Below are 10,285 nucleotides of genomic sequence, written 5' to 3' on the forward strand. Positions count from 1 at the left end.
CGGTGAGCGCTCTCGGGGCGGCGGGGAGCGCCGCGGCGGGCACGGCTCAGCCCTTCCCGCGGGGATCTGAGCCCCCGGGCCCGGCTGGGAGCGCAGGCAGGGCTGCTCCCGGTCCCGGTGCCGGTCCCGGCCCCAGCGCGGAGCGGCCGCACCCCGGGCTCAGCCGGGGCCGGGGATGCGCGGGCTGTGCGAAGAAAACTGGGTCCTGCAGAGCTCTCCACACAGCCCAGGCACCCCTCGGGCCGCTTCCCTGAGCTGGGAGCCATCGCGGGAGCCACGGGGCCGGGCACGAGGTTCTGGGGAGGGAACGCGGCTGGATTTTTATCCCGCTTCGAGCACGTGTTTCCCCAGAGAGGATCCCCGCGCTCGTCCGAAGTTGGTTTTTAGTCTTCATGAAAGACTTGGAGGTGGAGAGGTGCCACCACCTGGTGGCATTCACTATTATGTAGCGATCTTTTATCACTATTTATCGCTATTTGCTGGTGATCTTCTATCTCCATCCTTTCCCGTTGAGGTATCTGATAAGGGCCATTGGCCAGTTCCTAATGCTGATAAGAAAGGTCGAAACGGATCTTTCAATTAGTATAAATCATTTGTTACTGCGTTTGTTTGCTAGGACTCCAGCATCCGTGGTACTTAGTGCTCCCAGCTCTGTCCCCAGGATAGCTCTCACTGTCCCCCGATGGTTTTGGGGGGTCAGGGTCCAGCCATGCCACCCCGCCGACCACCGTGCACGGGGACTAGACAGAAATGGCAGGTTTAATTGCAGAGCTATTAACCTGCATTGATAATTCCACTGCTTTGAGGAACATGAAGGATTAAATAGCACTTGTTTTGGCTGGTATATTTGACGGCACAGCGTCCAATTTTAGAAATTTATGGAGATAAGATTTCCCAGGAGACTGGGAGGTAGTGGCATGCATTGTGAGGTTTAAATTCGTTGTTGTTGTGCCAGTATGCATTACTCGCTTACAGCTGTGGGTACCCTATATCCACCAAAACTTCCCTTTCATATTTTGTGTCAGCATTGGAAGCTGAATAAATAAATTTCCCCCTTTTCGGTTAAAAGTTGTGCTTCACATATTATGGTGATATTTCCCTCAGCCAAATTCATGTTAGTAGGCTGAGCTCCTAAATTTGTACAATTATGGCTTCTTCGTTAGCAGTGGTCATTGAAATGCCTGCAGGCTTAGGCGTGGTTTCAGCCATTAGCACAGTGACCATTACAGATGGAGAAAATGAAAGTTTCCAGCCGGTGGGTCAGGTTTGGTGATTTATGTGCTCAGTCTGGTTCATTCTGGTGCTGATTCGTTCTGCGAGGAGAATAAGCAGTCCTTCAATGGATAACTTGATTTTTAGTGGAGACATGCTGGCATCATTTCCAGTATCATTTTCTGAAAAAGTAAAATAATACAAGTCTCCGCGGGGTTTGCCCGGACAAGTTATTATCCCATTAAAAACAGGGAAAAGCCACGGAGCACTAATTCTGTTTTGCACTTTTTTAGACACTGCTGTCCCTAGATTCCCAAGTGAGTGTGCCCCGAGGTTTAGTTGGTCTCAGGCATTGTTTTGTGTTACTTTTACAGGAACACATTGTCCTGACTGTAAAGCTGCCAGACGTTCCCCCTGAATGGAAAGTGGAGCACCTCATTCAGGGTTTGCACACCTGGCCCACAGCGATTATTTACCCTGAACGTCTCTCTCAGCCTTGTGTGGCTTCGGGCTCTTTTTCAATAGGCCATTAGCCCATTCTGTGCTTCCATCTGGCTGGGGTAATATGGGGTATGGAAAACCCATTGAATTCTGCCTTTTTGGCCCATTGTACCTACTTACATGGAAAATGTGAGCTCGTTTCACTGCTCAGACTAGAGATAAAAGTCCCTTTTCCCATTCAGAACATCTCTGCATCCTGAAATGCAGTCGAGCTAAGCAGTGAAGGTACCGTTCGTCAGGGCCAGTTTGAAGCAAGTTACATTTAAGTGCCATGCTCGGGAAAACCCCATCCTGCTGTGACAGGATCATGGGGTGTACTGCTCCTGTTGGAAATTATACAGCTTTTAATTTTTTTAAAATAACTTTAGTAAGGGTTTTCTTTCACCTTTGCCCCGGGGAGGAGAATTGAATTTTTTTTTAATTCTTGAAAATAATGCTTGATTATATAATTCTTTCCACCTCTGTTTTCTCGGTGAACAACCTGTAAATCCTAGCTCTTGAGAATGGTCAATTGGTCTGATATTACATGTAGAATTCTTGGTATCACCATGAAAATTACTCCATGCCACATCTCACCCATATTACTGAGTTGTGGGATGGAGTGAATTTCGTGGTGATACCAAAATGCATGCGATTAGTGTTGCACAGGCGGGGATTTCTCAGTGTTCTAAAATTTCAGTAGCACTCTGCGACAATTGTTCATTAAAGTCTGTGTCTTTTTTAATTTCATCTCGTTTTGTAACAAGGCCAAGGATTTGGCCAGTCTTTAGGAGATGCAGTTAATTTTCTAATCTGCACAATGTCAGGAGCACTTGGAGACTGCATAAGCATTAGCTAAACTTTTTCCTCCAACTTTTGTTTTCCTTTTTGTCCTCCTGTAACTGTCTCTGCAGCTGTTCTATTTTCAAGGACAGTAATAATAACTCAGCTGCTTTTCTGCTTTCCAGTTCAGTTGTCAGTTCTTGTTTCTCTTTAATATTATCTCTTCTCTACTGGCAGGCAACCTTCCACTATCCCAGGTTACTCCAAGCCCCATCCAACCTGGCCTTGAACACTTCCAGGGATGGGGCAGCCACAGCTTCTCTGGGCAACACCAGTGTCTCATCACCCTCACAGGGATGATTTTCTTCCCAATATTCAATGTAACTCACTGGCTTTCCCTTTAAAGCAGTCCTGATGCAGTGGGTCACCTTGGCTCTGTGCTCCAGCTCCCTCTTGCAGCACCAGGCAGCTGCTGCCTGTGTTTTGGCTTCCCAAGCCCTTGCAGGGCTGTAGGAAACTGTTGTTGACTTTGGGCTCTAACAGAGTTGCTGGACTTTGTGTCACGTGGAGCAGGCTTGGACAGTCCTTCGAATGGGAGCACTGGGAGGCTCCTCAGGTTCCCTGAGAGCAGAGGGGTTTGTTTGCCCCTCCACGTGCTGGCCGTGGATCTTGCAGTTCTTTCACGGGGTTGGGATGCTCCTAGCTGGGAGGCTGTGAGCTCTTTGCTCACACAATCACTGCCACCATCTCCTCCTTCAGCCATGGACCAACGGAATCAACGAGGCCGGCAAGATGGCCCTGCTGGCCTGGGAGAAGGAGACGGGCATCGAGCTGGTGCAAATCAACGGGCAGAGGCGCTACGGAGGGCCCCCCCCAGGTACGCCAGGAGAGCAGCTGGGCCGTGGGGCCGGGAGGGGACTCACCGTGGTAAAAATAGGCTAGAAACTGTTGTAAAATAGTTGATAATTGTTAAGCATGTACTATAGTTTGGTTATGGTAAAAGGGATTACAAGGGTAGTTATAAGAAATACAGTACTCAACTACTGTATTACACCTAAGTGAAGTGCACCATCCCCCAGGGGAAACGAGCCAGCCTGGACAGAACTGTAATGGGCCAATCAGGCGCCTAAAACCTTCATGCAAATGAAGGATCCAAACAGAAATCCACCCAAAGGGACAAAAAACAGGATAAAAAAGGGCATCTGACCCAGGGAAGGTGTGCTGCTCCACCTGGAACCTCGGGGACATCTCTGCTGAAGCAGACCCAGCTCAGGCGTTGCAGCATCCTTGACGGGAACGCTCCTGCTCGGCCCGTGGGCTTTAGGCCTTTATTATAATAAATGCTGAAACCACTTTAGTACCGGGAGCCTGGTGCTGTTTGTAACCGCCGTGGTCCCCGTGTCCCCGCAGGCTGGGTGGGCGGCCCGCCGCCGGCCGGCACCGAGGTGTACATCGCCAGGCTGCCGCAGGACATCTACGAGAACACCCTGATCCCGCTGTTCGAGAGCGCGGGGAAGCTCTACGAGTTCCGCCTCATGATGACCTTCAGCGGGCTCAACCGGGGCTTCGCCTACGCCAGGTACGGCTCCCGGCAGGACGCCCAGAGCGCCATCGCCGCCTTCCACCGCTTCCAGCTGCGCCGGGGCTGCGCCATCGTGGTGTGCTGGAGCACGCAGAAGCGCGAGCTCGTTGTGAACGGCCTGGGCGCCTCGGTGAGCCAGCAGGAGCTGGAGGCCATGCTGCAGATGGTCACTGAGGGGATCTGCAGTGTCACCCTGCACGCCAGCCCCTCCCAGAAACAGGCCAAGCTTGCTGTGCTGAAGTACAGGTCGCACGAGGCTGCTGCCATGGCCAAGAAAGCCCTGATGGAAGGTTAGTGGTGCTGAGGAATGCTGCTTGGGCTGGGCTTCCCACCTTCAGCCTTGGCTGCAAGATGACTTTGGCCTTGAGACACCCCTTGCTCTCTCCCTGTGTCCTGTGGGATGCCAGCTGCCCATGGTGAAGTTGATTTCCAGCGGTCCTGCTGGTGGTGGGATGAAGGGGCTGCTGGAGGTCTCCAGGAAGCTCCCTGCTCAGAGCAGGAGCATCACCAGTTCAGAGCATCCCGAACATTAACCAAGTTATTTAACCTTTCCAATGGAGCTGCCCAGCCCTTCAGTGTCCCTTAAACACCCCTGATGGAGCTGCTCAATCCCTCTTGAGCCCTATCCTCTGACTGCAGTGCCCTGATGGGACACATTTCCTAGACATCCAACCAGGACCTCCAAAGTCTTGGTTTGTACCCATTTCTGCCCCAGCTCAGGTGCATTTGTCTTTGGTACCTGTTCACCTTGGCCCTAAATTAAAGCTGCCCCTAAAATCCTGGAGATCGATGGGATGGGATGGGATGGGATGGGATGGGATGGGATGGGATGGTGCTGGAGGGTAGGTGAGCATCTCCTGTCTCCTAGGGAACCTGAGGCTCGGGGAAGCAAAGATGAGGGTGGACTGGCTGGACCCCCAACTGAAGCAGAAGCTGCAGCTCTGTGAGGAGGAGCCGTCGTCCAGCAGGGTGCAGGGGGGTGAGAGCCCTGCAGTGCCCCTGCCTCCATCGCTGCAGAATGTGCTGGAGTACCTGAACATGCTGTGCTGGAAGCATCACCTGAGGACACCCCTGTTCATGACCAGGTGTGTCCAGGTGAACCCCAACGGGTGGCAGCGGTTCTGGTACCAGGTGGTGATCCCGGGGTCCCATGTGCACATCAGTGGCTTCATGTGGATCTCACCAGACAGGCAGGGCCGGAGCGAGCACGACGAGGCCAAGGTGGTGGCAGCCCTGCGCGTTCTGCGGATGTTAGGTGAGTCCTTGGTGAGTCCTTGCACAGCCAGCTCCCTGCCTTTCCCACAGTCTTGAAGGGTCCCCGGGAGGGTGGAGCTGTGGCACTTCTGGGCAGGGTGGCATGGGGCAGGGAGGGACCCAGGCTGGCTGGCAGGGCTGAAGCACTGTCAGCTCTGAGCTTCTGATTGGAAGCACAGGATGCAAGAGGAGGGGGTTTGGGGGTGAGGGCAGAGCCTGACCCTTCCCTCTCCACTGCAGGGTGCCAGCTGAAGTAGGCTGGTTCTGCCACAGCCATGACTGAGCCCGAGCCCTGCTGGGCTCCCAGCCCTGTTCCAGTTTTCCTTGGAGTTGTTTGCATCGGTTTTGAGAGCTGGCTCTAGAGGATAAGGGCTGCTGTCCTGGTGCACGACAGCCACCCTGTGCACGGGCAGCCCTTGAGTTGGTTCTAGTTTTGGGTTGTTGGTTTTCCTGTTTCCAAGTTTGGCTTCTGTTAAGCTGGTTTTTTGTTGCATTGGAGGGGCAGATCCTGGAGAAGCAGCAGCAGCTCTTGGAGGGGCTGCCAGCACTGGATGCCAGTGTGATGGAGGGAATTCCTCCACTGGCATTCCTGGCTCCTGAGGAGCAGCCTCAGGGGAGGACAAGGCCACACACAGGGAGAGTCCCAGTGGTCACAGATGTTGTGTGGGCTGGTGGAGCTGCTGTGTGGGGAGAGGAGTGCCTGTAACCTGTTTGCATAATGAGGAAGCAGCTGTGGAGTTGGCAGCTGTCCATGAATGATTCCTCGGGAGTGGCACATCTGGCCACATGTTGTCCTTTTGGGATTAAAGAGTTCTGGAGAGCACCAACTGGGTCATGTCATCTTTGCCTCCTGCATCCTCACTCCCTGCCTGTCCAGTGCATCTCAGTGCTCTCCCCACACACCAGGAGAGGCAGGGGAAGGGACAGGGTGGGATCTGGAGCCTTCAGAGCCTGGTGGGCCCATTGTGTAGGAAGCAGCATTCCCTAACACCTTGATTTTTGTTGTCTTCTACTCACTGGGCTCTCTCTGACCAGCTTTTGATACCCCTCAGGCTTCTCCAAGTGCATCCTGATGTCCTCCCATGTCTTTTGGTGGTCCTCTGGGATATCTGGTAGCACCTTGTTGGAGGTTTTTCCTTTTGTTTTTTTCTCTGTCTTAGGGAATATTCCCCTGTTTTTGTTGCTAAGGAACAATAACCATTCCATGTGAGGCTCCTGCCTTCCTTAGCAGACACCTGTCCTGCAAACCAGGACACCCCTTTATGCTCTCCAGGGACTGCAGGTGTCTCTCAGTCTCGTAGATTGCCCACCCCAAGCTCCAGGAATGAACCCCTGGGCCAGCAGCACCTGGGGGCTGCAGCTGGTGGTCCAAGGGCTCCCAGGCAGTGCTGGGAATCCACTGGGGGATGGGAGCCACAGCCAGGAGTAGAAGTGCTGGTGGAACTGCACCAGAGCAGATCCTCCCCGTTCCCCAGCAGGTGCAGGCCATGTCTGACACTGTTCCAGGCCCTGCTGCCCACTCTGCTCATCCCCGGGGAAGGACCAGCCCCGGAGGGATCCCTGTCCCCTCCCTGTTCATGGCGCTCTGTGACCCACCAAGTCTCTTTGGCAGCACCCAAGTCCCTCCCCTCTTCCTTTTGGAGATCCCCAGGATCTTCCAAGAGCCTGGGGGTGCCCTCTTTAGGTTCTTTCTTGCACTCCCTGGAAGTCTGTCTGTCCCTCCTGGGGCACACCAGGAGTCCTTGCCTCATGAGGATGAACCATCAGCACAAGGCGCTGGGAAGTGAAAGGCACTGAATTTATTTCTAACAGAGCTAAAATCTTAATTAACAAAGGGTAATTGACCTGCTGGGACAGCAGGGCAGGAAAGCAATGAACCTGTCTGCCCTGGCCAGGCATCCCGGGACCCCATGTCACCCCCTCACCCCTCCTGAGAACTGCCCTGCCTCCCCCCATCCCAAAACAACCCGAAGGACCCCCAAATTCACCAGCAAACCCCAGCCCCCATAGCTCAGAGCAGCCCTCTCATCCACCAGAGCCCCCAGCCCTGTCCCCCATAGCTCAGAGCAGCCCTCTCATCCACCAGAGCCCCCAGCCCTGTCCTCCCTTATCCCAGCACCCCCCTCCTTCACCAGGGATGTTCAATCACGACCCTTCCCCCATAACCCCTCCACCAGGAGCCCTCAGCCATGTCCCCCCATCCCTGCACTGCCCACAGCAGGGACCCTCAGTGGTAACCCCGCCCCAGTCAGTGACCAGAGCCCCCAGCCCTGTCCCCCCATCTCAGAGCCCCTCCCCATCCCTCACGGACCCCAGGCAGGGACCGTTCCCAGTCCCTCTCGCCCCAGCCATGTGCCCCCACCCCTGAAGGCCTGCCCCGCTCCAGGTCCTCCGGCAGGACCCTCAGCCTCACCATGCCCAGCCTGTCCCCTGTGGGACCCCCACCCGCTCCGACGCGCGCTGCCCCTTTAAGACCGCGCCTACATCCCAGCTTGAGTGGCAGCCCTAGGAGCCAATCAGAACGCCAGCGTCCTGCCCACTGACAACAGTAGCATACCAGTCAGGCCACGCCCTGTAGGCGGGCACTGCCAGGGGTTGCGGCTCTGATTGGTCGCGCCCCGCGAGAAGGACGCGCAGAGCCCCGCCCCCGCGCCGGGCGGGGCGGCAGCGCTGAGGGGGCAGCGCCCCCGGCCCCGCGCGGCCGCTCAGTCGCTGTCGCTGTCGCCGCTGTCACCGCCCTCCGCCGCCTCCGGCTCGGCCTCGTCCCGCAGGTCGGCGAAGAAATCCTCCCCGCTGCCCAGCGCCTTGCTGCTGAGGGCGCGCAGCGGCCCGCCCTTCTTCTTCTTCCGGCGGTAATCATCGACCACCATGGAGCCGAGCGCCGACACGTCCCAGAACTTCACCTTCTGGTCGTGGCCGCTGCTGGCCAGGAGCTTCCCGTCCGCGGCCGCGGCCAGCTGCTCGATGGGCTCGCCCAGGTGCTGCCCCACGCAGCCCAGCACGCGGTTCGGCAGCACGTTCACCGCCCTGGGCACGGCACGGGGCACTGAGGGCCCTGCAGCGCCCGGGAACGCCGTCTGCCCGCTCTGCTGTCCTGGGCACGGCTGATCCCGTCCCACACCCTCCTCGGTCCACCCCAGCCCATCCCACCCCATCCTATTCTCCACAATTACCTGTCACCCCCTCCCCATCCCACCTCCCCCAAATGGAGATGCCTGCTCTTCTCCCCTTCCTATCCCACCACTCCCCCCTCCCTATCCCATCTCACCCCCCACAATCCCTCCACATCCCACGTCCTTCCATCCCATCGCTCTCCATTCCCCCTCATCCCATCCCACAGCTCCCCATCCCTCCCCACCGCAGCCCCTGACCTGATGACTCCGTCCAGGGACCCCACGCACACGATGCTGTCCGTGATGGGCACCATGCAGTCAATGGTCTCTGCCCTGAGCGCAAAGCGGTCGCTGGCGGCCCCGAAGCCGTCCCAGTTGAAGAGGTAGATGGTGCCTTCGCTGGAGCCACACGCCACCTTCCTCCCCCTCTAGGCATGAGGGAGGGCAGTGAGGCAGAGGCAGAACAAAAAATGGAGCGAGGACAGGGGGCTGTGGGATCCTGCTCCATGCTGGGAGCAGTGCCTACCTTCATCAGCACCACAGACGTCAGGTCGCCGTTCTGCGGCTCCGAGAGCAGCTCAAAGCGCCGTCTCTTCACGTTGTAGACGCCCAAGGTGCCATCACCACTGTGGGACGTAGAAGGGACACTCTGTGAGCACGGGACATGGCACAGGGCACTCCAGCCGTGAATGGACACGGGGAGCCTGACTCCAAGACCACGAAGCCCCTCCGGTACCTGGCTGTCAGCAGGATCTTCCCGTTGCCATCCACAGTCATGGCACTGATGTACTCCTCCTGCTGCCGTGCCTCCAGGATGGCACTGCCCCTGCGCAGGTCCCACACCTTCACTGCCCCGCCGTCGTCACCCGTGGCAAAGATGTGGTTGTCGATGGGCAGCACGCAGTTGAGAGCTGCTCTGCAGAGACCCCGGCCCCAGTCACGGCTGCTGGAGCAGCGCTGCGGGCTCTCCCCACGGCCCAGGGCTGTGTGGCTGTGCCGAGGGACAGAAGGGGACAATGCCCCAGCTGTTGTGCCCAGAATGAGCCGCCTGCATGGACTTACTCGTGAGCCTTGGGGAAGCGCGTTTCCAGCCGTCCCTCCTCCGCAGTCAGAATGTGGATGGACTTATCCTTGGACACAGTGAAAAGCTCTGGAGAGCCGCGTTAGTGCCCCCCGCCCGGCGTCGCCCGGTGCCACCCCACGTCCCTCGCACTCACTCTGCCCGTCCTGGGAGAACGCCACGTCCCGGCACGACTTGAGGTGATGTCCCGAGGACCAGAGCTGCCGGTTCTCCCCCTCGGTGCAGGAGTACGAGTACCTGCCGGCACCGGGAGTGCTCGCCGGGACCCGCGGGCAGCTGGGGAGCCCCGCCGCCGGTGCGCAGCGTGTCCCAGAGCCGGGACCCCCTCCCCAGCCCGGCCCCACTCACAGGTACACATCGCCGTCCACGTCCCCCGCGGCCAGCAGCGGCCGCGCCGGGTGCAGCGCGATGGCGTTGGCCGTGGCCTCCAGGCAGATGTCCTCGGGGGTGTCCCGCACCCGCGGCTCCCGCGCCGCCGGCTCCGGGGACTCCTGCGGCTCCTGGGGACAGCGGGGCCGTGGGACCGGGGCCGGGGGCTCCGGGCTCCCGCAGCCCCACGCGTGCTCACCTCCTCCATGGCGGCCGCCATGGCTCCCTGCTCATTTACATGGCCACGCCTTCATTTACATATACCCCGCCCCTCTGATTACGTGGGACCGCCCGCCCGCGCCTCTCCAGCGCTGCGGGACCGGCCCGGCTGCGGGGCTCCCCCGCCTCGGGGCCCCACCACTGGGAGCTCCACAGGCTCCCTGATTCACACAGTCATCTCCCCTCTCTGAT

General features: G+C 57.8%; 2 protein-coding genes across 2 annotated transcripts; one reads left to right on the forward strand and one right to left on the reverse strand.

Moving 5' to 3' along the window:
• Nucleotides 1–3,066: 3,066 nt before the first annotated feature.
• DND1 (DND microRNA-mediated repression inhibitor 1) lies at nucleotides 3,067–5,595 on the forward strand. The gene is given in 4 exon segments (XM_041488011.1): nucleotides 3,067–3,352; nucleotides 3,886–4,347; nucleotides 4,926–5,312; nucleotides 5,552–5,595. Coding segments are annotated over 4 exon segments (1,152 nt in total). The 3' UTR covers nucleotides 5,569–5,595.
• A 1,723-nt stretch (nucleotides 5,596–7,318) lies between these two features.
• Nucleotides 7,319–10,101, reverse strand: WDR55 (WD repeat domain 55). Its single transcript, XM_041488002.1, has 8 exons — nucleotides 10,074–10,101; nucleotides 9,854–10,005; nucleotides 9,642–9,742; nucleotides 9,487–9,574; nucleotides 9,161–9,340; nucleotides 8,951–9,050; nucleotides 8,683–8,852; nucleotides 7,319–8,338 (listed from the first exon to the last, which is right to left on the reverse strand). Exons 1-8 carry the CDS (start codon nucleotides 10,092–10,094, stop codon nucleotides 8,017–8,019), a joined length of 1,134 nt encoding a protein of 377 aa, XP_041343936.1. The 5' UTR covers nucleotides 10,095–10,101; the 3' UTR covers nucleotides 7,319–8,016.
• Nucleotides 10,102–10,285: the final 184 nt, after the last annotated feature.

Source organism: Pyrgilauda ruficollis, unplaced genomic scaffold (assembly GCF_017590135.1).
Source record: "Pyrgilauda ruficollis isolate IOZ18807 unplaced genomic scaffold, ASM1759013v1 scaffold86, whole genome shotgun sequence".
Classification (NCBI taxonomy): domain Eukaryota; kingdom Metazoa; phylum Chordata; class Aves; order Passeriformes; family Passeridae; genus Pyrgilauda; species Pyrgilauda ruficollis.